The 27,009-nt window shown below is 43.0% G+C and overlaps 1 protein-coding gene across 1 annotated transcript; it reads left to right on the top strand.

Annotated features, from left to right (window-relative positions):
• The first annotated feature begins 2,945 nt into the window (after nt 1-2,945).
• PDE6B (phosphodiesterase 6B) lies at nt 2,946-26,838 on the top strand. Its single transcript, XM_009908770.2, has 22 exons — nt 2,946-3,724; nt 6,488-6,640; nt 6,970-7,059; nt 9,497-9,637; nt 10,336-10,410; nt 10,495-10,559; nt 13,825-13,891; nt 14,036-14,083; nt 14,263-14,412; nt 15,585-15,728; nt 16,231-16,296; nt 16,900-17,046; nt 18,696-18,803; nt 19,782-19,891; nt 20,858-20,945; nt 21,495-21,595; nt 23,129-23,236; nt 24,006-24,069; nt 24,806-24,880; nt 25,782-25,865; nt 26,151-26,307; nt 26,746-26,838. Exons 1-22 carry the CDS (start codon nt 3,314-3,316, stop codon nt 26,802-26,804), a joined length of 2,511 nt encoding a protein of 836 aa, XP_009907072.1. The 5' UTR covers nt 2,946-3,313; the 3' UTR covers nt 26,805-26,838.
• The last annotated feature ends 171 nt before the right edge of the window (nt 26,839-27,009 follow it).

A 27,009-nucleotide genomic window follows, 5' to 3' on the forward strand; every position in this document is an offset into this window, starting at 1 on the left:
GCAGGACTTTTTGTTGTCCTTCACAGCAGAGGCCAGTTTAAGCTCCAGTTGTGCTTTTGCCTCCCTAATTTTCTTCCTGCATGATTTGGCAACATCCTTAAAATTGTTTTGTTTAGAGAAAGAGATGACTAAAAAGAGACATGCTGAATCTCAGTTTTGACTCAGAGGTCACATTTTTCTGCTGTCTTCTAGGTGATACATCTGTTTAGTACATCTTGGCATAACCTGTTATACAATAGAAGGTTAGTCCTGATGTTTGAACACCTCCTTCTGCCTGGTAGGGCTGACACACATTCAGGCTGTTATAACACCAGACAGTGACTCATCCCCATGAATTCAACAGGTGGCTGCTCTCCACATAAGTAGGGCTTTTCATGCACCCTTCGTAAGTTCTAGTCCCCTTCTCCTGTACCTACCTGCCTGCAATTTTGTTTTAAGCTGGTGCTCAGACACGTTTACAGACACCTGACTGAAGCTCCTAGGCTGGGTTAATAACGAATTTTTCCATCAGTGGAAATACTGAGATGTTCTAAAGCTAAGAAAGCCTTTCCAGAAAATCCTACTTAAGATGTTCTTACATTTCATTACTTAGGTACTTACACTGACTCTTCATCTTCTGAAGAGATTTGACACGACCTTTAAATTATTTCATTTATGCTGTCCTTATAAGAGGCAGAATATCCTGTGTGCCATTTCTTCATGAATCAAGAGCTGCCACAATTGTTACTTGCCTTCTGTCCATAGACTTCTTACTCTGGCATAGAGAAAATTATGCCAGTATGACATAGTTTGCTCTTGACAACAACCACAGTGGCTGCCACTTATCTCCTCTAGTTAGTTACAGAAACATATTTGTTCCTGTATTTTCATAGAAGCTAAATTTAAAGAGGTCTGTTGTGGAATTCTCCACTTCTTCCTTTTTTACTATTTTGTTGAAAGAATCATTACATCTGCCTTTCCCCAGTGTTTCAGAACCTCAAAAGATAGTCCATTAATTGTCAGGGAAAAAAAAAAATCACAATTTAGATGTTAACTTATAGTTCTCCAGTCCTTCAATACTTTCTCTGATATTCTGGTTTTTCCCAATATGATAACAGAAAATGCTCATTGTCCTTCACATACTTAATTTAATCTCACTTTGGATCTTGACCTTTCTGGCTTTCCATTTTCACTTGTTCATGGTATTTTTATACTACAATAATTTTGCTAATATTTGCACACTTTCTGTCTGGTTTTCCCTTGCTTAAAACTAACAAGAGCAAAAAATTTACAAAACTGTCCCTTTTTCCCCAGATTCAAACTCTCATTTCATGATACCACTCCCCTAAATGGTCTCCCACCTTGAAGCTCTCAGCTAGGTCTTCCCTTGCCTCAGGTCAAAATGAAAGAAAATTTCCTCTTGCTCTTTCTGCCACCATTTGTATCTATAAAACTGCTACAACATGCAAGACCTTGTTGAGGCATTGCCATGCCTACAGATGTGAGGCAATTCAAATTCCTCACTGCCATGGAGGTCTGTGCTTGGGATGGTCTTGCTTGTTGCTTATAAAATGGCTTGATCAACTCCCATTTTGGAAAGCCAGAGCAGATTCTTGTTCCTCCTTTGGAACATGGACATTGGACACAGTGCATGTACCTTTGGCACACATCACCTCCTCCATATGTTTTGACCAATAGTTCTATTTTAATATACTGACTACTAAAATTAACAGAGCGAGTCTCTACCATGCTAGCATAAGGGCATCTAAGACATTCAACCTGTTCACTCAGCAATTTTCCTGCTGCTTCTCCAAAGATCTGAAAGAGGGAATAGGAGAAAATGGAATTACAAATAATATTTTTGTATATCTTTGTCTTGTTTTCCACTGTTTTACCTGGAATCATCTGAAAGAATTTCTCTCTTAACTCCCTTCCCCTATACTACCATGCCTTTGCGTGAGGGTGTTCACCTCCTCTTTCGGGAGCAGACATAGGTGGATCAGCAGCTATCTGTTCTGTCCTCTTTGCTGATGGAAGCCAAGGGCCTGCTTGCCTGTCTCCCTCCTGAGCTTCAGAATCACCAGACTAAACATTTCTGAAAATGATATCACAACGCATTCTCTTCTCACCCTTCTTCAAGGCATCCACAGATTTGAGCTGGCTTGCACCACTCCTCACACTAGTGCAAATACTCACAGTAGCAGGCAGCCTGGACTTCCATTCCTTGAGCTGTTGTGCTTGTTATCTTCCAGCCATACAGTGGATGAGACTTACTCCTATTACTCATGGGCAAAAACACTTGTGCATTATTTAATTCCCCTGAAGTGGTCTTCATGTAATTTTTCCTGCCAGTATGATGCTTAGCCTCACCTGCTCTTTGCACAGCATGGTAGTGGCTTCACTGATCAAAATAACTTCTGTCCCTCATAGTCAGAATTCCCACCCTTTCTCCACTGATAGTGATGAAGAAAATTTTTCTATCTTCCTGAGTGCTTTGGATTTTTTTCTTTTTATGTGCAGGGCTCCCCATGATTCCTCAGAATGTTTCAATCCAAGCACCCAAACCTGAAGCTCTCTAGATTCCTTCCTAAAATGTTACCACCAAAGGCATTCTTTCATTTCCTGGTTCTTACTGGGAAGGAAAAAAAGGCCATGGACCTTGCAAATTCAGTTCAAATCCTAGACTAAAGGATTCAGGACTGGTGATTCCATTTGAGCACTGCCCTTACAGCAGCATATGACAAACCATGTAACAGTAGAGAAAGCCTGGAAAGAGCAATATTATCCTGCTGGCTTTGTTCTGACCACTATAGTCTTTCCTGAAAGGTACACTTGCTATTCCTTCAGGGATCTGGGAGAGTAGAAATAATAAGATGCTCACCTTGTTAGCCAAGGATTAGGCCCAAGCAGTATATATTTAATTAGACTTTAAAGAGCTTATTTCAATATTAGGAGATGCAGTTCTTCCCTGTTGCTGCTGCTTCAGTATCATTGTTTCAGTAACTGTTCTGCTTTTCTAAAGATGAGTGTTTTCAGATATTGCGAGTACTCAGGTTTTGTTTGCATTTAGATTAAGGTGACCCAAAGCTCTTGTGGAGGTCATCTAATCTGTTTGGTTGAGAAGATCTGTCCTCCCACAGACTCATCCTCGGCACCATAAAGGAATACCTCTTCTTGATGACAAGATCTCTTTGCAATATTACCTTAACCTTGCACATTGTAGAAGCAACACCCTCTATTACGAAATATTTACAACTACAGCAGAAATCAGAGTGCTCTTTGCATAGCCCACATCTTTGGACTACTACCTACCACAAGACCCAGGACATTAATAATGAGCATCAGTGAAGAGGACGTGGAGAAGTTTCTTGATGGAAATCCTGCTTTTGCCAAGCAGTACTTTGAGAAGAAACTAAGAACAGAGTCCTGTGACAGCAATGAGAGCGAAATCCTTTTTGAGTTGATCCAAGACATGCAAGAAAGCATCAACATGGAAAAAGTGGTTTTCAAAACCTTGAGGAGAATCAGGTCCCTTATTTACGCTGATCGCTGTAGTCTTTTCATGTACAGGCAGAGAAATGGCACTCCTGAACTGGCAACAAGGCTCTTCAACATCCAGGAGGGAAGCACTCTAGATGAATGCCTGGTCTCCCCTGACTGTGAGATTGTCTATCCACTGGACATAGGCATTGTGGGCTACGTTGCACAAACCAAGAAAACCATGAACATCAAGGATGTCAGTGAGGTAGGTTTGTCATTTATGCCATTTATTCATTCACTTGGTAAAGAAAATGCTCAGAAAGTAGGCAAAGGGTTCAAGAGGTGGTGGGGCTTGGTCAAACCACTTGCGGCATAAAAGCCGTGTAATAGGAACCAAAGCGCAAGTAGTAAGTCTGGTATGGTTCTTCCAGTTTCATTTGCGGGATCAGGTGAATTGATGCACTTAAACACGCAGCAGTTACACTAGGTGCTAATATCTGCAAACACATGAACTGTCACACCTTACCTGTCTAGTTTAATAAAAAAAAAAAATCACATCTAGTTCAGCCATGAAGAAAGAGTTAGGTTCAGCCAGATCCGCACTGCACACATACAGCATTTTCCATTTAGTTTTATATCGCATGAGTAAATTCAAAGAGAGATAAATAGTTTATAGTGAGTGCAGAGATTATTTCCCACCACAAATGACATTTGAAAATGTTTATTTTCTGGTGAAGTTTGGGCCAAGAGCATTTAGAGGCATTTTTGTCTACTAGAGGGAGTGGACGTCATAGCAAGTGGGTTATCTGAAACCTGTGTAAAGGTGAGTTTCATCAGAAGGAAAAAAAACCCAAAACAAAACAAGCAAACAAGTAAAATACCCAGAACAACAACAACAAAACCCCCAAAACCAAAAACCCCAAAACCTCAGCAAACACTGCACACTGCAATACCAGTAAGGAGGCAAGGAATGTTAATGTTTTATATTTATGCCTTCCTGACATGATTTACCTCCCCATATTCCAGCTCTGAATCATGTAAACCTGAATGACAGCGATAAAAATCCGCTTGTTCTAGAGCTCACGCTGAAATCCCTGCGACCCAAATATAGCATTTGGGATTACTCTGTCTATTGTTTGAAAGTTACAAAGAGACCATCTGTTTATTCATCTGTTTGTGGCTTAATATGGGCAGATCCCAGCAAAAAATTTTCTTGTCCTCCATAGAACATACTGAGACATTGATTTCATTTTGTATTATTCAGGGGAGCAAGGGAGGTGTGAGGAAGCATTAGAATGTGACTCAAACTTCTTAAAGCTCTCTGAATTCACACATTTCCTCAAGAATATGGAAAGATTTCAGTGCTGTGAGCCAAGGGCCACACTCCTACCCGGGTGCTTTCAGGCATTGCCACAAGGCAATTTCTTGGAGAGAGGTCCAGAGACTACATGCTTGGTCTATCCCAAGCAGCAGGGAAGGCCAGCAGAGGGGGAGGTATGGAAAGAAGATGCATTAGAGAATGATTATTCTTTATGGTGAAGCTGTCATATTACCAGAACTTCAGGGATTTTTGTAACTTACATAGAAGGTTTTGTAGCTGACAACTTTCCCATCTGAGCAGGAAGATCTTGGGTCAGCAAGACTATCCCTGTACTCTGTACTGGCACATGATGATCACAGTATCACAGTATCACAGTATAACCAAGGTTGGAAGAGACCCCAAGGATCATCAAGTCCAACCTGTCCCAACAGACCTCATGACTAGACCATGGCACCAAGTGCCACGTCCAATCTCCCCTTGAACACCTCCAGGGACGGTGACTCCACCACCTCCCTGGGCAGCCCATTCCAATGGCGAATGACTCGCTCAGTGAAGAACTTTTTCCTCACCTCGAGTCTAAACCTCCCCTGGCACAGTTTGAGACTGTGTCCCCTTGTTCTGGTGCTGGTTGCCTGGGAGAAGAGACCAACCCCTTCCTGTCTACAACCACCTTTCAGGTAGTTGTAGAGGGCAATGAGGTCACCCCTGAGCCTCCTCTTCTCCAGGCTAAACAATCCCAGCTCCCTCAGCCTCTCCTCATAGGGCTTGTGCTCAAGGCCTCTCACCAGCCTTGTTGCCTGATGGTGTCAATAAGGCCCTGTGAAGGTGAGGTGAAGGACTGTCTCCCCTGCACTGCCCTTTCTCTGCTTCATTTTATGTTGGTATGGGGAGGACAGTGGTGCTCACACAAGGAACAAATGGGTGAATTCCCTTTGTGCTGCCCTTGAAGCATGACCTACCACTCTCCCACAGTGTTTTGAATGGTGGTTCCCTCATAGGCAACTCCCCTGGGCAGCCCAGTCCACAAATGGGTTGCTCTTAGGTTAGGGGGAGGGCATCAGGAATGACATCCCACTGATATCAGTTCCATTCTCTATTGGGATACCTTCGCTACCATCTGCCGTCTTATCCACAAAGGCACAGCAACATGGGAGGGAACATGGGGAAATATTTTCTAGAGAAATGAGGGGTAGATGGCTTCATGGAAGCTGCAAGCCAACAGTAGCTTCATGGCCCAGGCAAAAGTAGAGGAAATATGAAAGTGAGTAAAATTCCCACTGACTGTACCAGATGGTACTGGTTTAGATGTGGCTACACAGTACTGTGGGGCAACTGGCTGTACTCATGTCATAGGGTTAACAAGAAGTTGGAGGAAAGGATGGAGGAAGTACTACAGTGGATGGCAGTCATCTGAAAATGGCCATTGGAGGCTGTCCATGATCTTCACATGTTAAAACATGGGCTCTGCAAGATATTTGCAAAAAGTGGAAAAGTATTTATGCTGCAGTCAGAAGCCACAGACAGTTCTCTTGATATTGGCTTTATCATCTCTCTGTACATCATCCAGTTTTCTTCCAATTAATTTCTCTTCCCCAGTTAAACAAAAGTTTCTTTAGGTGGCTTATATTGAAGGGCTATGTTTTAACTTGGTTTTAAGACTGCAAATACTGCAGAAAATGCTTAATTTGTAAATTCTCTATTGAACAGTGTGCCCAGTTCAGCCCATTTGTTGATGAGCTCACTGACTACACTACGAGGAACATCCTTGCAACACCCATCTTGAATGGCAAAGATTTAGTTGCTGTCATTGTGGCTATTAATAAGCAGAATGGTCCATACTTCACCAGCTCTGATGAAACAGTAAGTGGTCAGTAGCTTAGTTTCTATTAAGCAGTTATTGTTTTTGTCATGTAATACAAGACTTTTCTACACCAGGGGTGTTTGCTTCAGTGAAACTCCCCTGCTGCAAATATCCCTACAGGGGATTAACTCTCTATCAGGGGAGACTTATTATGAGGATGCTTATCTCAGAAATCTTTCCAGAAAGTTACAGGGAAGTAAGCCTCTTCTCATACCAGTGTAAAAGCAAAACATTTATCCAGGGGAGTTACCATGATACGGCGTTACAAAATCCAGTATGCACAAGGCTACTACTGCATTTGACTCAACCTCATTGTTTGCATTTCCAGCTTTTTCTGAAGTACCTGAATTTTGCTTCCTTGAACCTGAAAATTTATCACTTGAGTTACCTTCACAATTGTGAGACTCGAAGAGGCCAGGTAAGAGTGAAAATGCAGATCTGGCTGTATCTCAAAATCAGATCAGTGCATTCTCCAGATTTCAAAGGTGTCTGTTTCAAAGCTAGTCTGCTTCAGAGATTTGTGACAGAAGAGCAGAAACAGAAAGGTGTCTGTTCTAGTTTAGGTGTTCAATCACTCTGAGCACAGCTTCCAGGACAAGATGTAAGCAGGTGAAGATGTTTATGACGTTATACAGCAAAGTTATATAGCCTACCAGAAGTCACGTGTGTCACATCTTAATTGGCTATCTCCTACTGGCATCCATGTAATTAAGGCATACAATAGGGTAAAATAACAAAACAATATTTTAACACATCCAACCAAATTCTGCCCAGTTTCTCTCCTTCAGTCACAAGATGTTCACATTCTTTTCCAAGTCAGAGATAAAACACAACCTTCCAAAGCTATCCAAAAATGGCCTTCTCCTACAGGTGCCCTCATTTGCCTTTGTATACTGCTCCTTCCCTGTATTCCTTCATTAGTCTCTCAGGACTGAGCTCCAGATACTTTGTTGAATTGAGGCTACCAAATACTTTTGTGGCATTTTATGTCTTAATCCAGAAGCACCAAGGTTTTCCTGAAACAATGAAGAATGTAGTATTTTCTCTTATCTGCTAATTTCTTAGTCCCAACTAAAATATTCTCTTATGCCTGGTGTATTGGCCTCTCTCAGTAGAAATGGACATAGATGAGAGTTTTAGGGTATCCTGAGTTGAAACAGTTCAACCACCATTGTTGTTCATGACTTGGTTTATGAAAGGACTCTCAAGTTTATTGAGATTTACATGAATCCATGCAATCACCATCTGCAGCAGACAACTGGTTGGCATTGAGGAGGACATGTAATTGTATCTGTTTCATCACAGCCATGCTTTTGTCTCTGGTGGGGTGGGGAGGTAAAAGTATGTCGCAGCAAAATGTATACAGAATGAAAGTTCATTTTAGAAGCTTTGGGAAGCCACTTAGACTCACTAATTCATTATGTCACATGCTTCATTTAATTTTTTCAGTAAACAAAAATATTAACAATGGTCAGGTGATACAGTCATCTAGCAATGCTGAGTTGTCCAACTTAACCAGAACTGGCAAAGGTTTATTCATATTGAAGGCTTAGAAGTAGGACTCAAGGAGGTAAGGAAGGAGCTGGAAGACAAAGTGGAGACCCAAGAGGTAGAATGCCTAATGTTTCTGACAGAGTGCTCTGGTTTGGGGCTGAACTCAGGAGTTCCATGGCTGTGTATCACTGCTGTAATCTGGTCCCACAGAAAGGAGGAAAGCACGAATGAGATGCAAAACACACTGCTAATTATATCAATATTTCATGGGGTTCATTGTGTTAGGGTTAAAAGTACGGAAGGAGAGAGTGGGCATTCCCAACTGCAAAGATGAGGATGCTGTAAGTGAAATTGCTTGTGCAAAGACAGTTCAGTCTGGTTGTGCTCAGAAACTGTGTAAGAGTCTTATTGGAAGAACATGTAACACATTTTGCCCAACTTCTCTACATCATTCTACTATTGATGATTCTTCAGGTGTTTCTCTCACTCCTCACTGTGTTTGTGGCTTTCAGCATTACTTATTGCACAGTATGAAATGTCAAAAATAAACCATCACTCATTTTCATCTAGTTGTTCCTGTCTGAGGGATTCTCAGAGGTCAGTGACACTGAACACCTCAGATTATACAGGAGTGGCAGAGTTGACTCATTTTATGAATTAGAAACAGAGATGATGTAGTGCCCAGTCAAGAGATGAAAAACACTTCTCCATATCGTGGCCATGTAACAGTACTTCTTGTTCATAACTACTTTTTGTTCAAAACACAGCTTCAGGTAACAGCTCTCCACGTTTCTCTAGCACTGCTGCTCGTGTCTTCTCTAACTTCTTCCTCTAACTCACTGCATAATCTCGATTTTAACAAATGAAAGAACCTTACCTCAATAGCTTTCTTAAGGGTACTTCTGTAGGCATAGGGAAAGGATCACAGGCTGATGCATGCACCAAGAAGCTGTGCAAAGCTTTGAGGAAAGTCTTAATTCAGATATTTCCATCTCCAACCTCAGAATTTGCAACACTTCCAGTGTTTAAAGTTTTGGGTGCAAGATTCTACTTACAGTTACAGAATGTAAATGGGATCGTCCCTTCATCTGGCACTACTACATTTTTGTGCTATATTCCTAAGGCTGGTAGCACTGCATGGTGACCTGACTCTTCCTCCAGAGCGCATCCTTCCTAGTAATTCCCAGTGTGAATAAGTAAGGCAGTATACATATTTGTAATGTATCTGCAGTTTAGGCTGCCACAGCACTTCTCAGGAACTGTAGTTTGAAACCCCAGTTGTTTCCCTGTAACTCCAAACATGTTTAGAAAGCCCAGCTGTCATGAGGAGGCTATGTTTACATGCATATTTTATCCTGCAGGTGCTGTTGTGGTCAGCTAATAAGGTTTTTGAGGAACTGACAGATATTGAGAGGCAGTTCCACAAAGCTTTTTATACAGTGAGAGCATACCTGAACTGTGACCGGTACTCTGTAGGTCTTCTGGACATGACAAAGCAAAAGGTGAGTGTTCACATGTGTGTCACGCATCATTCCACATTGCTGTTATCCAACAACAATGTGTGGGAAGACAAAAGAAGGACTAACATGTCTAACTGTGGCAATCCTGGTCAAAGAGCACAACATAAGCACAGACTCACAAAGTCTGTCTATATCAGAAGTGTAATAAGATACCTGTGGAAACCCCCAGCAACAAGGCATCCATTATGTTTAAGGACTCACCCATGTGCACATTACCCAGGTTTTTAGATAAAATTTGACTTCAGGAAAATAAGATGACAGAATCTAGGCTATTACTGTAGTGACAAATTGGCAATATGTTTGCACCTTTGTTCAGCTTTATGTGGGAATTACACAGCATCCTGGTTACTGGAATCCTCCTTTATTCCATGGACAGACTAAGGCTACCATGATCTTTGATCTCCACCACATTGCTGGTGTTTGTAGCATGCTGTCTTGTGAAGAGATGTATTAAAAGCTCACTAGTCTACTAAAGGTATTTTCATCAGCTTTATCACAGACAGCTATGCAACACACCTGACAGTCCATGATTTTCATATAACTAAGATTTAAGTAGTCTTCTTATTTCATGTGTTGTTTAGTCAGTGAGAAGACCAGCATAGAGGAGCAGTGGTGACTCTGAGGCTCAAAACAGAACACACTTTTCTACTCTAACAATACCTCTTTCATTTTAAAACTAGGAATTTTTTGACCAGTGGCCAGTCTTGCTGGGAGAAGTTCCCCCCTACTCAGGACCTCGCACCCCAGATGGCAGAGTATGTGAGAATCAGATTTATTAAACTCTCTCCTGTTTGGCTGAATTGCCTCTAATGTAACACCACTCTCCTTTTCATTTGTAGGAAATAGTCTTCTACAAGGTCATTGATTATATATTACATGGAAAAGAGGACATCAAAGTCATCCCGTGAGTGCTCAGTTTCTATATTCTAGGTACTGACACAGAGTGCAGCTAAACCCAAGTCTCACCATGATTAAAAGACATTTATGAGGAGCTATGCAAAGGACCAGTACTGGTGGGTGATGTGGTGGTCGGAGGCTGTTTAGGGGCCAGCGACCAAGAGATAATTGAATTTTCAGTATTCAGTCAAACTAAGAGGGGCAGCAAGAAGACCTCCACTCTGGACTTCCGGAGGGCAGAATTCAGGTTGCTCAAGGAAATAATTCAGAGGGTTCTTTGGGAGAAAGCCCTTAAAAAAAAAGGGGTCCAGGAGGGCTGGACCTACTTCAAGAAAGAACTGATGAAGGTGCAGGAGCAGGCTGTGCCCATACGCTGGAAGATGAGCCGCCGGGGCAGACGGCCAGCCTGGATGGGTAATGAACTTTTAATAGAACTAAGGGAAAAAAAGAAGGTGTATCACCTTTGGAAGAAAGGTGAGGCAACCCATGGAATGTTTAAAGAGGTTGCTAGGGCATGTAGGAAGAAAATTAGGGAGGCAAAAGCACATTTGGAGCTTAAACTGGCCTCTGCTGTGAAGGACAACAAAAAGTCCTGCTATAAATATATTAATAGCAAGAGAAAGGGCAAGGACAACCTCCACTCCTTGGTTGACATGGAGGGAAATGCTGTATCAAGGGATGAGGAAAAGGCAGAGGTACTTAACATCTTCTTTGCCTCAATTTTTACTAGCAGGAAAGAATGTCTACCAGAGAGCTGGCCTGCAGAGCTGGCAGAAGGAGCCAGGGAGCTGCACAGTTTCCCTGTGTTCCATGAGCAAGTGATAGGACCTCTCCTCAGCAGCTTGGACCCCCACAAGTCCATGGGCCCAGATGGGATCCATCCTAGGGAGCTGAGAGAGCTGGCAGATGAGCTGGCCAAGCCACTCTCCATCGTTTTTCATCAGTCCTGGCTCACTGGAGAGATCCCAGATGACTGGAAGCTGGCCAACGTGGTACCCATCCACAAGAAGGGCCCGTTGGATGAGCCAGGGAATTGCAGGCCTGTCAGCCTGACCTCAGTGCCAGGAAAGATTATGGAACAGGTCATCCTGAGTGCAATCACACAGCACTTAGAGGATGGCCAAGGGATCAGGCCCAGCCAGCATGGGTTTAGGAAGGGCAGGTCCTGCCTGACCAACCTGATCTCCTTCTATGATCAGGTGACCTGCCTGGTGGATGTGGGGAGGCCTGTGGATGTAGTCTACCTGGACCTCAGCAAGGCCTTTGACACCGTTCCCCATAGCAAACTCCTGGCCAAGCTGTCAGCCCATGGCTTGGATGGGAGCACACTGCGATGGGTTAGGAACTGGCTGGAGGGCCGAGCCCAGAGAGTGGTGGTGAATGGTGCCACATCCAGCTGGCAGCCAGTCACCAGTGGTGTGCCCCAGGGATCAGTACTGGGCCCCATGCTCTTTAACATCTTTATTGATGATCTGGACGAGGGCATCGAGTCCATCATCAGTAAATTTGCTGACGACACCAAGCTGGGGGCAGGAGTTGATCTGCTGAGAGTAGAGAGGCTCTGCAGAAGGTCCTCAATAGGCTGGACAGATGGGCAGAGTCCAACGGCATGAGATTTAACACATCCAAGTGCCGGGTTCTGCACATTGGCCACAACAACCCCATGCAGAGCTACAGGCTGGGGTCAGAGTGGCTGGAGAGCAGGCAGGCAGAGAGGGACTTGGGGGTGCTGGTCGATGGTAGACTGAACATGAGCCTGCAGTGTGCCCAGGCAGCTAAGAGGGCCAATGGCATCCTGGCCTGCATCAGGAACAGTGTGGCCAGCAGGAGCAGGGAGGTCATTCTGCCCCTGTACACTGCACTGGTTAGGCCGCACCTCGAGTACTGTGTCCAGTTCTGGGCCCCTCAGTTTAGGAAGGATGTTGACTTGCTGGAACGAGTCCAGAGAAGGGCAACAAAGTTGGTGAGGGGTTTGGAACACAAGCCCTACGAGGAGAGGCTGAGGGAGCTGGGGTTGCTTAGCCTGGAGAAAAGGAGACTCAGGGGTGACCTTATTGCTCTCTACAACTACCTGAAGGGAGGTTGTAGACAGGTGGATGTTGGTCTCTTCTCCCAGGCAGCCAGTACCAGAACAAGAGGACACAGTCTCAGGCTGCACCAGGGGAGGTTCAGGCTAGATGTTAGGAAAAAGTTCTATACAGAAAGAGTGATTGCCCATTGGAATGGGCTGCCTGGGGAGGTGGTGGAGTCGCCATCACTGGAGGTTTTCAGGAGGAGACTTGATGGGGTGCTTGGTGCCGTGGGTTAGTTGTTTAGGTGGTGTTGGATTGGTCGATGGGTTGGATGCGATGATCTTGAAGGTCTCTTCCAACCTGGTTTATTCTATGTATTCTATGTATTCTATGTATTAAGAGAGGCAAAATGTAATTTGATGCTTTAACTCACCTATCTGTGGGACAAAGATTTATTCCAGGTCACTGCAATCCTTGCTTGCAAGTCAGTCACTGCAACCAATGATTCTTTTTAGATGCAGAAGTGAGCTGCCTTAACAGCCTCCAGTTTTGCCACTCTCCATGACAGGCTGAGGCATCATTACTCCTTGGTGCCTTACTTGTGTCAGTGGGTGAGCCCAGCCAGGTTTGCCACTGTGTTGAGGAACCCACTGTAGCAGCCCTTCCCCTCATCCCTCTGCTACCTTCCCAACCTCTCACAGTTACTCCTGCTCCTCTGCCCATCTTCCAGCTTATTCCTTATCTTCCACTCACTGACTTATTTCAAGGCTACCTCTTGCCTTTCCTCCTCTGCCCTGTCTTCTTGCCACTGGAATTTTCAGAGAAATCATAGGCATCTTGGACAAACCTGACTTGAAAAGAATTTTACTCAATGCTAATCATATCACTTTGCATTGATTGGTGTAAGTGCTGCAAGAAAGGCCCTCATAGCATAGGTACAGCAGTGTTCAAAAGTTCAGTCTGGCAGGAACTCTTAGCCAGGAACTTTCTTTTGTCTTCCTCTGTGTTGAAGGCCTGAAACATGGCCCCCATTCCCAGGTATAACATTTTATGAGTTACTTTGTAGTGAATCCTTGAAAGAGAAGGACTTACTTATTTGAAAAATGTTTCCTTTCACACGTGGGTCTCTTGAAAGTAGCAGAACCATTTGGTAACTGATAGTGAAACACCTAAATGTGGATTGTGCAATCAGCTGGAGAAACATTTCACCTTCCTTATTATTCTTCTTAATTTCTCCTATGTGTTTTTTCTTTCATTCAGAAATCCTACCCCAGATCACTGGGCTCTAGTTACTGGACTGCCAGCATATGTGGCTGAAAGTGGATTTGTAAGTACTTAGGCTTCATCAAGGCTTTTTGAGATGAAGTGACAGTGATGCTGCTTTCTCATCAATTGTTTGTTTGTTTGTTTGTTTTATTTAAACCTATCATTGCCTGTATCAGAAAACTTTTTCTTTTGTGTGATCCCCTAGATTTGCAACATTATGAATGCTGCTGCAGATGAGATGTTTAACTTTCAGGTACAGTGTAAACTTCTGTTTCTGTAAAGGATCCTACTTTGTTTTCAGAGATGTGATTTGGAGTCGATATTAGGCATATAGATATTGCTTTCTGTACTTTTGATGTAAAAAGGGGAGTGATGGTGCATTTAGAAAACACATTAAGTACATAGTATCTTTCTGCTTGCTATTGCTTCAAGGAAGGTCCGCTAGATGAATCAGGATGGACTATCAAAAATGTTCTCTCCATGCCAATAGTCAACAAAAAGGAAGAAATTGTTGGTGTCGTCACCTTTTATAACAGAAAAGATGGGAAACCATTTGATGAACAGGATGAGACCCTCATGGAGGTATAGTTCCTTGCTGCAGCTGAAAGTAGTTCATCTGGTTGAAAGAGGTCACAACTGCTCACTGTACACCCATAAAGCATCTCCCAGTGTTTTGCAGAAAAGTTAGCTGCTTTGTTTTGTTTTGTTTTGTTTTGTTCATAGAGGTGTTATGAAATACTGGAGGTTTTCAGTCTTGGAAACCCAGCTTTGTTTGCACAATTTTATTTCAGCATTCTTGGATTGGACACCTAGCCATGAGCATCTACATTGTACTAACACAACCATTCTGGCTTGTCTTCATATCCATCACAGCTGGGGCTCACACTGGCTGGGCAATTCCTTCAAGAAATTACATAGAGATTGTCTGTGTAGCTAAGACACAAATGGTGGCCAGTCACTGACTCTTCCAATAGCAGTTGTGATTAAAAAGCTTGCTGCTTAGAAACGGTCCTATGATAGTTTCAGTTCAATAAAGGCATTCAGCTTTTGGCATCTGCTACCAGTCAGAATATTTCTGGCCATACACTTCTCTTATTAGACAAAAAGACTGTGGTGGGGGGGAAAAATATATATATATATATAATTTTGAACTTCCCACTGGACTGTGGACAAGTTGAGAGCAAACATGGGGTGTAAGCAAAAGTATGTGAAAGGTGATGGGGCCACCTTTCTCTCCCTTAATATATTCCTGACCTCCTGTCACCATTCTGACACAAACTTCTCCACAGGCATGAAGACCTTTGCAACAACACAGAAATAGCTTTCCATACACTGAATTAGACAGAGAGTCCTCAAATCTCCATTGTATGGATGCTGTGGAGGCCTAGGCAGATTGAATAGCTGGGGAGCTTTTGTGCTGAGGAGCAAGCTGTGGTTAGGAGCAAACACATGGTTGTTCAAAACACTGAAACAGGCTGCCCAGAGAGGCTGTTGAGTCTCCTTCTCTGGAGATATTCAAAATCTGCCTGGACATGTTCCTATCTGACCTGCTGTAGGTGATCCTGCTTTGGCAGGGAGGTTGTACTAGATGATTTTTCGAGGTCCCTTCCAGCCCCTCATGTTCTGTGTGATTCTCTCTGCGTGTGCAAAGTGGGTCTTGTGTTTTCCTACAAATATAGCAGGCAATGTTATATTTCTCTGTCTTTAAGAATGTTTTGGTTATTTCAGCTTTTCCTTCTTTTCCTCTCACCAAGTCCTTGACACAGTTCCTGGGTTGGTCGGTACTCAACACAGACACGTATGATAAGATGAACAAGCTGGAGAACAGGAAGGACATTGCTCAGGATATGGTGCTCTACCATGTGAAATGTGACAAGGATGAAATCCAGGAAATTCTGGTAATGCCTCAAAACATGCAGCACACCCCCAAGTGTAGTGGCCTGGCCCATGACTTATGGCACAGGCACAGGTCTCACATCCCACAGAAATGCTTCTGGCCACCACAATGTGAAGGAAGTACCCAGGGCCCCAGTTACTGCACAGCAGTGGAGCAAGTCTTTTCTTTGACTGTGTGGTCTGCCCTTCACCTTGGTATGCTGCTGCACTGTGTCCTTTCTAATTTCCCCAGCAAAGCCAGCCGTGGAGGTGGGTTCAGGCAGATACTACTTAGAGCAGGCCTGTAAGGGTGGAACAGTAGATGATTTATTCCCCAAGCAAAATCAAGGAGATGGAGAACATTTTTACCAGAAATAATGGGTTGAAAAACTATAAGTAGATGTAAGGTCCAGGAAAATAAAATACTATTTGCATATGAGAGCTGCCCTTGATTGCCTCAGAACTGCACAGTGCACAGTCCAGTGGTGTTTGGTCACCAGTTTAACACATCCATGCTCTTCACAGCCAACACGAGAAAAGCTGGGGAAGGAGCCAAGTGAGTGTGAGGAAGAGGAGCTGGCAAGCATCCTGGTAAGAGCAAAGCAAGGTACTTCTGGAATGGACAGCCCTGTATGGATGTAGGGAAGAGCTCCCAGTGGTGGCATGCTGGTCCACATCAACAGGGCACTTGGTGAAGGGTGAAGGCAAGGCATTCCTTGTCCTCCTTTGATGTGTGATTTTGAGGTTATTACTATTGTGTGGCCTCAGATGCCTTCTCCATCTCCTGGGGAGCACCTGCCCTTTGCCATTTTATCACAAGTGTTTTGAAGTCCATCTGGAAACCCATCAGCCACCTTGATTTGTCATGTGTTTTGTTCTCTGGAGTAAATATGGAGTGCCATAAATATTACCCTGTGTGACCTATCAAGTTTCAAGTCTCCAAATGGTATCAAATCAACAAGAAAAATGCTTAACAGAAAACAAGAAGTGTCTCTTTCACTTGGCCAAAAATGCTCTCTCTCTTCTCCCACATACAGGAGTTATTATGAAAAGCTCATTTCAGACTGTTTATGTGTTATATTCTAAAAAGATAAGTTCCCAGCAGTATCAGACTGATTTTTATTAAGCAAATCCTATTCTGGGTACTTCTAGAGATGGCATAAGTAGCACAGCAACAAACCATTTCTTTTACAGAAAGAAGAACTTCCAGGGCCCACCAAATTCGAAATCTATGAGTTCAGGTTCTCCGATTTCGACTGCACTGAACTAGAGCTGGTGAAGTGTGGCATTCAGATGTACTATGAACTTGGAGTGGTGAAAAAGTTCCAGATCCCACAGGAGGTAGGACCTGGAAACACCTAGAGACTCTCATCTTGGACAGCCAGCTGACTTGCCATGTGGTGGAGGTCTGGATTCATGCATGCACTGTGCAGCTCACAGAGCAGCCAGACATCTGGGTTCATTGGCACTCACAGAGAGAAGGGGGGGGTGTTCCAAGCCGCCCTCACCTTGCTGTGGGCAGGGAAACCCCCTCTCAAAGTCCCTGGTCACTACACGTGGTTTTGGAGTGTGAAGCTGGCCTCTTCTGCTCTGCACTGTCTGTTACAGCTGTGGGTTTGCTCTTGGGTCTAATAGGTGGGCACTACCCTGCACAAGAAATTGCTTGCATTTGCTGTATCTAATGCCGCTCACAGCCACATTGTAGTCAGACGTCTTCCCCAAACAACCTGGAACTATGCACACTTGTGTACATATTTTGTTTGCTATAGTATGTACCTATATATGCTATAGTATGCTGTCAGCCAGCTATGCTGAAACTTAAACTGGCAGGCCCCTCTGCTTTTTTGCCTCTTGCAAATGCTAATATTCCTTCATTTGCTGCACTTGGTACCAATTTCCTGATTGCTGGCACAGAAGTGGGGCGATTCTGTGGGAACAGGGATCCCATAAGCCCTGATGTGCAAGTTCATCGCTTTTGCCACAGTGCAAGCTTCTGCAGGACTTACAACATCGCATTTCAGCTTTTCTGTTCCCGAAGGGTTTCCTCAGCACATTGTTCAAGAGGTACTAACAAGCATGTGCTGAAACTAGATGGCTTATTTCCATCTAGTGGAATCTGGGGGTAACTGCAGGAATGGTTTTCACTCTGGAAAGGCAGGCGGGGAAGCAGGAGGGAAGTGTAGGGCTTACTTCTGTGCTTCTTGCTTACAGCCTATTAGCGTCAAAAAGTATTCAAAATATCTACTCTGGAACGATTAACCCCCGATACAGGATTAAAAAGCAGTCATCTTTGCTGCCACTCTGAGCAGACAATTTTTTAAAAAATGAATACTCTTCCATAATTAACTGTATATTGAATGAGAAGATCTATATGGCTAGAAAAGGCAGTGGAGAATTAGAATGCAGAGGCAAAAACCAGTTTGTTGTTCAATGCCCTATACTGTAATTGTTTACATGAAATAAACACCATGCCTCTCCACACGATGGAGCCACATCAGTATTAGTAAATCACAAATCTGTATTAGTAAATCACAAGATGTAGAAGGGACAAATCTTATGAGTGACAACACAGTAATTTAATAAATTTGCAAATAGCAGGATTAAATTCCTTTCATTCTAAGCATTGCTGTTTCTTGTTTCCCCCCACAGGCATCTCTGATTTTGTTTTTCTTCAGGGAAAGGGAAGGGGGGAAAAAAAGAAAGAAAAAAAAAAAAAGGGAGGGGGGGATAAGGGTAGAGAGGAATGAGAGAAGTAATAGAAAGCAGAGAGCTACACTTGTTATATTTTTGTGTTCCCTTTAGCTCCCCACTAGGCTTTGATATAATAACACCATCAGGGAGATATGATGATATCACAGCTCCTTATTGCTTCCTGTGGCCACCTCTGGTGGCTGGAATCTCATCCATGACTTCTATGTGTGGTCTTTTCTGCTAGGTCAACAGGCAGCAGCTTCATCACATGACCTAATATCCTCTTCCCCAATTCACAGGTTCTGGTAAGATTTGTGTACTCCGTCAGCAAAGGCTACCGGAAGATAACTTACCACAACTGGCGTCATGGCTTCAATGTAGCGCAGACCATGTTCACGCTCCTGATGGTAAGGTAACACCGCCTCAGCTTTATTTACAGGAGGTCTTGTACTCCACCCAGGAGATACGCAGGGCTCCCTTTGCATCCTGGTGTAGGATAAGAATTTGTTATTCCTATTCCTGTCATAGGTCCTGATAAATGAGGTTTCCTTTTGCCTTAAGTGACAGCCCTTGCATCACACTTAAAGCTGCAGCCAGTACTGCCCAGTGAACAGAGTGCTTTAAATTCCTGTCAGTACAGACAGAATCCTGGAACCATTTCTGGTGGAAAAGACTGTTAAGATCAACAAAGTACATGGTGTTCAAATCCTTCAGTTTAAATCCTCTGCCGGGTAGAGGAGAGAGACTACAAGACTTCCGTTTCTTCAATAGTTTCTGAGAGTAAAATGCAGACTGAAGTCATCTGGCTGCCGTGGTGACAATCTCACACTTTCTATTTGTAGACGAGACAGGCACGGGTGTGAGTCTATTGCTAGAGTGAGTGTGGCAAGCGTCATTTTTCACAGGCCCTCAGGGAAACAGGTACCCCAACAAGAAAAATAGGTGTCAAACTGCTACTCCACACCAAGACTGTACCAGCACTAGGACCCAGTGCAGACAGTATGGCCCACCCAACTGGATCAATCCTTCAGGTAATTCATCTTGGGGATCCCATTGCCCAGAAAGATGCAGAACAGCTTCACAAAGTACTTTGCATCCAGTGACTGGACAAGTGCATCAGAGGACCCGAGTGGCAGCAGCAACATCATAGGTGGGCATTGAGTACATAAGCACAATGAACTTGCCTACCGGAGTCTGAAACATTTCATTTGCAGCTGTTTCCCTATTTTAACTTAAGTGTACCATGTACTGCGTTTAGCTTCACAAATGGTTTCGATTCTCCCAGGCTGTTTCAATGAAGAGATTCTCAGCACAGAGCAGTCACAGCTCAGCACCTTTTTCTCCAACAGGTACTAACAGACAACATGCACATTTTTACCTTCCAGACAGGCAAACTGAAGCGTTACTACACAGACCTGGAAGCCCTTGCAATGGTAACTGCTGCTCTGTGTCACGACATTGACCACAGGGGAACCAACAACCTTTACCAAATGAAGTAAGCACTTTCCTACTACTTCAAAACATTTACTCTTGCTCTCACATGGAGTGAGATCAGACTATGATCACAGCGAATGCCATTACAGGTCAAGTTTATGCAAAAGGGTGACAACCTCCTTTTGGAAATAACTGCTTCTTTTCAGCTTGCTGCATCACCTGGTACATCTGTGATGCTCTCTGGGGCTTTCTTCACTTCCTAGCAAACCTCTTTTCATTAAAGCAACACTATAAGTAATCATTACAGGGTAGAACAAGTGCAGCACAGGCATTTATTAGTGTGAGCATGCCACCAGGAGCATCCTGGGAATAGGAAAACAAAGCACTTCTGAGCATGAAGGCTCTGTTCTCAGTAGGTAGTTATTAGTTACAGAAAAACAGATGAATGGCTTAATTGACCAGTCAAGACTTTGGTGGTCACTTAAGGTAGTGTCAGATTGCTCTTCTTCAATGGTTGCTGGCTATATTCTGTTACTTCTTTTCTGGGGCTTCAGAAGAATGTAAGTGAGGCTGGCTAGAGTTTTGGATACAAGAGAGTCTTGCTTTTCAGCTAGAAAAGTGTCTAAGGACTGCTGGGTTGTGGGGGTTTTGGGGGTTGGGTTTTGCTTTGGTGTTGGTTTTTTGGTTTGGGTTTGTTTGTTTTCTGTTCCTGGTACCAGGTATCGACATGTAGTTATCCATTAATTTAAACAGCTTACTATGCTGAATGATTACACTCCAGTCATAAGCAACATCTTGGGTGACATCTGTAGTTGGAATAATGTTTTATGCATTGTACAAATAGTTATAAGCAGTGTCATGGAAGTCTTACTAGATTGAAGTCACTAGCTATTAAAATATTATTCTTAAGCCTTTTAAAATGAGTCAAGCTTAATGTGTGTGGCAAAATTGAATATAAAATGGGACAACAATTTTTGTTTTTGAGGGCTACACTAACTTCTGTATTTTTTTTCCATTATGCAACCAGATCTCAAAATCCTTTGGCTAAACTTCATGGGTCCTCAATTTTAGAGAGACATCACCTGGAATTTGGAAAATTTTTGCTCTCTGAAGAGGTTGGTAGTGAACTGTAAAGTATGGACAGGGAAGTTTTTCAGCAGCAGCAGAATTGTCAGCTGAATGCAAGACCTTTCTCTGATTTGGATACCCTAGGAACTGCAGCTGCCTCGCTCCCCACGTGTTCTATGCTCACCCAGGACCCAAATCCATAAGCTTCCTAAATTCATTTTTTTTTTTTCAGATGCCATTATTGTTATCTCCATAAAAATATCTTAAATATAGGATTCTCCTTCTGTAGACCCTCTGACAAGGTCAAGGCTGACACACTCCCCCAGTTAACTTTTCATTTCAGGCAAATTTGCACTGGGGCCAGGGGCCAGGGTTTGGGCACACATTGTATAACAAGCTTCAGGACACTGACAAAGCACCAATATACGGTGAACAGGGCTCGCAATGCTTGCATCTTAAGGGAACAAGCTGTAGCTATTGCGGGGGGGGGGGAGGAAAAAGAAAGAAAAGTGAGCACATTTGAAAAAGAGAGACATCTAGGAGGTTACAACACCACAATGCCTGGATTTTGCAGCTTCTTTTCCTTTGATTTTCAGTCACTGAATATATGTCAGAACCTCAACCGCAGACAGCATGAGCACATGATTCACCTGATGGAAATTGCCATTATAGCAACAGACTTGGCACTCTACTTCAAGTAAGTCAGTTTATGTATACCACGTGTGAAGGGCAAAAAGCAGATGCCAAAAGGGATGCTGTGCTCTGAGGCTCTCCACATGCAGCAACCCTCTTAACACGCACTGCCCCTAGGCGTACTAACATCAAGGCTGGTAAGGAGACTCAAATAATGCAAATGAATTGTTGAATTTTACTTCTCAGATCATATATGTGACATTTTAACCCTCTATTTCAAACAAGGCAGAAGAGTTGTCTTTTTTTTTTTTTTAACCTAACACTATGTCACTAATAATACTTACAAATGGAAAATGACTTGGTCAGGTCTACATTACCTTCTCTGCTACAGCATCACAATCCAGATAACAAGCGGTCCATAGTGCAAATTCAGTGAAGATCCAGTTTGTAGTCTGCTTCACACTCAAACCCACTAAACATCTTGGGGGAGCATGCACTGTCTTGCTGGGACATAAGGCTGTAATTCAACAACATACAACTTCCTAATTAGCAAAGAGCTTTGAAAATGTGTTTTCAAAATATAGTGCCAAGACCAGAAACTACTTCTGTGGTTTTTACAGAATGATAATTCAAAAAAAACAGTCCACAAAAGACAACTATGAGGGAGGGTGCAATAACTAATCCTCTTACTCTGAAGGTAGGGTTGCTACATGAGAACAAATACCACCACTTCCTTACCAGGTATAACCCAACTGGTCTTTGCCCTTCTTAGTCCATGGTCTGCAAATAAAGGCTTGGTTGAGATTAGACCCAGGCAAAATGGTAGGGACAGAACATGCACTTTGTGCATTTGGCCTAAACATCTTTTCTGCTAGCACTGAAACAGCTGTTCTATTCCAGATTTCAGTTCACATAAGCCATGGGTGTGTTGTGTATAAACCCTTACCCAGAGTCTGCTTAAGGTCAGAGTCTGTTCAAGGTATATAAATAAGGTTAACAAGGTCAGACTAAGTATAAAAAGTCAGGTAGCTTTGTAAATACTCCAGCCATCTCTGGGTTTCCACAGTTTGCTTAACATTCAGGGAAAATGCTTTCTCGTGCTGCCACCAAAGGTGGAAGCAACTCTCCCTTGCAGTAGCTCATACTTTCAAGTTCTTGCTCATGTTTCACCACTGTGCTTATTTTTAAGGTATTTACAGTAGTCTTCCTACTTAAAAGAAGCAGGTAACGGTGCTTGACTGTGTTGGGGGAATCCTTGAGGACCTGAATGCTAGGGCAGTAACTACTGGAAACCCTTCTGAAAGGGTTATCAATATGAGGATCAGCCACCTGTTTTCAATACATTTGTTTCTTCATTTGAGAGCTTCTCTTTTTCTTTTTCCTTTTCTTTTTCTCTCTTCCTCTTCCTCTTCCTCTTCCTCTTTCTTTCTTTCTCTTTCTCTTTCTCTTTCTCTTTCTCTTTCTCTTTCTCTTTCTCTTTCTCTTTCTCTTTCTCTTTCTCTTTCTCTTTCTCTTTCTCTTTCTCTTTCTCTTCCTCTCTCTCTTTCTCTTTTTCTTTCTCTCTTTTTTTTTTTTTTTTTTTTTTTTCCCATCAAAGAAAGAGAACAATGTTTCAAAAGATCGTTGATGAGTCCAAGACATATGATAGCATGACTGCCTGGACTGAATACCTGTCTCTGGAGACAACAAAGAAAGAGGTTGTCATGTGAGTAAAAGGCTCTGGAAAGGTTAGTGATGCTGTCACCTGGTGAGAGCTCCAGAACATGTCTTGTGCTGCACTTGGTGCAAAATCAGCATGTGATATATTACCACCCATTCAGATCTGACCTTCTGGACAGGCAGCGGGGGGGAACCCAGAATAAAAAACCAACCAAACAACAAACTTAAAGTGGTTCTTCATCCAGATAAGTGACTGGTTTTAGAATATCCTTCTGGTCCTATCTTTTTAAGAGATGCAGGATCCCTTCTGGTCATATCCTCCTACCAGATCATCCTGTAGGCCACAGGCAAGGGCATGCTGCAATGGCAGATCTGTAGGAATCCAATCTGTTAGTTATTTTTCTCAGTGGTAACTGATTTGAGTTGCACAGTGCTGTTGTCATGACCAGAGAGACTCTTTTCGGGATGCTTTGCACTGGTGATGAAGTGCATCCACAAGCTTGCTTCAGTCTGCACTGCAGCACCTCCATGAGAGAACCACAAGTGCTATTCCAAAGTCAAGACTCAGCAATGACTAAAGAAACAAAAATCCTTGTGCCAGAAGCAAGCAGTTTCCTAGCATGAATCCATGTTAATTAAGAGAGGAATCTTTGATGAATGTCACAGTTAAAAGTCATAGTAGTTTCAGCAATCTATCATTCTTTACCTATCCCTCCAGCAGGGAACTGGACACAGTACTCGGTTAGGAGCATCTTGAGCCTGCAAGTGTTGGTCACAGGCTCTAGAGATGAAACTGATTTCTTTCCTGTTTTTAGGGCCATGATGATGACTGCCTGTGATTTGTCAGCAATCACAAAGCCTTGGGAAGTCCAGAGTAAGGTCAGGTGCTTGATCCACTGTTGGCTTTCTCTAGCTTATACTTTGAAGTAATACAATTTCATAAGCTGCCTAGAAGCTAACTTAAAGTCTCCTACCAAAATTACCAAAAAATACTTTAGAATAATTATGGGTTTGATTGATAAACCAATCTTCAGGGCTGTACTTGGGGAATCTGTAGGAGACTTGCATTTACCAAAAAAACCACCCAAAACCCCCAAACCAAAACCCCGAACCCACAAGTATTTAGATTCTTGGGTTACTGTGAGATATTTTTGCATATAGCGTTTAGGTTGTGTTTTTTACAGCACTCTCTGCTTTTTGCTCACTCCTTTGGTTTCCTTTATGAGTTCCTTCCTGAACTATACTTGAACAATTGCTAAGTAAGAAACATTAAGATTTAAAGGATGATAAAAGGAGGATTTAAAGGAGGATAAAAATCACCTTCCAGTTCAGCATGGAAAGTCAACTGAGAAAATCATACTGGGAAGCCACAACTGTGACCAACAGGCAAATCCTTGGAGATGTTTCTTAATAGATGGGAAGTGAACTAATGAGTTCCAGTGTAATAGGTTGTTGAGCTATCCCTGCAAGGATGCAACCCCATAGCTACTGCTGCCCTTCCCAGCAGAAAAGACAGGGGCTAGAATTGAGATTTGCTTCTTGGTGGAGACTGAAGCACAAGTTACAAAGTCAAATTCAGTGCTAACTTTTCTTTCCACCCCCCTTGGTAATGTAGGTAGCTCTGCTGGTAGCAGCTGAGTTCTGGGAGCAAGGAGACCTAGAAATAAGCGTCCTTCAGCAACAGCCTATTGTAAGTAGCATGCAAGAGCTAGACAGTTTAGTTTGGACATCAAGTTTCAGCAGTCTTAGTACAAGCAATGCTGCTTTCAGTGTTCTCTTGAGTTTTCCTGAAATCAATGTGCCTGCCAAAACCTATCAGAAAAGTGGGTACTCAGATCTCCTATGATGGAGTTGCTTTTCCAGCTCTCCATGTAGTTACATGGGTCCCAGTGAACCAGTAAGGCATGACTGGAGACATAGGGCTGGTCCTTTACAGAAAAAAAGGGAAAGTGAAATACCTACATTGTAGAAGAAAGCAGAGTTTACAATAAAGACAGGAGCTACAAATGCAAGTTTTGTAGAGTCCAGGAATTATTTCTAGTGAATGAGAAGGATAAAACAAGTGTTTCTTAATATTTTTTCTACTATAATAACAAATATTCATTTTGGTATTGAAAGAGACAAAAGTAATTCCTTGATGTGACCTCCACTTCTGTGGTTTGGGATGTTTTTTTTAAGTAGAACCCAACATCTCCACTGACAGAGGTACCACAAATGATACAGTAAGCAACAAAGCCTTTAAAAAATGGAATTTCATGTTCAGTTAGGTTTTAGAGAATTGAAAACCTCTTCAGCCCTTTATAACATGAACACTCTTTCAGGTATCTGGTTAAGAGGCACAAGGGAAATAATATTCTGTCTTCCTCCTGATCCATAGACACTGAAAGAGATGTCTACAATTTCTGCTAAAATGCCAAAAGAAATGAACATTCTTCACTCTTCTGCAGTGGAGAAAGAGGGCTGTGATGGAGAGCCTTGATGAATGGCATGGCAGAACTGCCAAATTGACACAAGGCAGTTTTGGGGACAAAACAGAGGTGTGCTTTTCAATGAAGTGTTCTCATAAATCATGAACTTGTGTCCTCCCGCAGCCTATGATGGACCGGAGGAAAGCTGCTGAGCTTCCAAAACTTCAAGTGGGTTTCATTGACTTCGTGTGCACGTTCGTCTATAAGGTAAAATACATGCTCCCTTGCACACCTTATCCTTCTCAACAGGGGTTCAAATCCCAGGTGAGTGAGTTCCAGTGCAGCAAGCCCACTAACAGGGAGAGGAACAGATAGAGGAGGCAACAGCTGCTCCTTTTTGGGGCACTGCAGCATTTTCTCTTTTTGTGCCATTAATTTTTTTGCCTGCATTAGCCAGCCTGGGAGGCAAGGAGTCAGGTTTTGCCCTGGGGTGTGATGGACAAGTGCTGCCTCTGGACAACTACATTGTACTGATGAGTCTATTTTGGTCAGGAATTTTCCCGTTTCCATGAGGAAATTCAGCCTATGCTTGATGGGCTGCTGAACAACAGAAATGAGTGGAAGATCCGTGCTGATGAGTATGATGCAAAAATCAAAGCTCTGGAGGAAGAGAAGAAGAAAGAGGAAGAGAAGATGGCAGCAAAGAAAGGTCAGAAAAAAAATTTTTGTTTTTACTTCTAAATCAAAGACATAATTTTGCAATTCTTTCCCAGATCTACAGCAAGCACTGCTGACATGGCAGCATCAGATACCCAGAATAAGTTTCCTCAGTCTTGCTCCACTGCAAGGCTGAAGACATCATCACAGGTTGTGAAAAAGGCCACCTGCTCAATTGCCCAGGAGCTAGTGCCTGAGAAACCAATGAGTCTGCATTCACCACAAGTGCCCAGAGAAAGTTCTTTGTAGTGTGATTATATTGCACATCAGTCAGCTCTATCTACAAGTACTATAGCTAGCACCTGTATACTCTACTACATGAACTACATTGCTCAGTAGATAGCTTAGAAGTGCTAAAGAAACCCCTGTAATGATGGTAAAGGACATTTATGACTGCACCTCTAATTCTGTGTTTGTTTTTATATGGCAGATGGAATAACCTGTAACGGAGGAACAGCTCCAGCTTCCAAAACCTGTAGCATACTTTAGACCCCTTATCAACACAGAAGAATAGTATCATGGCCCTAATTGGACTGTTCTACTTTAATTAGGTGTATGACCAACCAGGCTAGATCTTGTTTGCCTTAACTGCATCTCTTCCTGATGATGTGGAGCCAGTTTTGTACTGTTGCTTGCTCCTTTTGATACATCTGATGTCAGACAGCATGTGGCAAGTCAGAACAACGTTTGACCC

The sequence above is a fragment of the Dryobates pubescens genome, chromosome Z (genome assembly GCF_014839835.1).
Source record: "Dryobates pubescens isolate bDryPub1 chromosome Z, bDryPub1.pri, whole genome shotgun sequence".
Taxonomy (NCBI): domain Eukaryota; kingdom Metazoa; phylum Chordata; class Aves; order Piciformes; family Picidae; genus Dryobates; species Dryobates pubescens.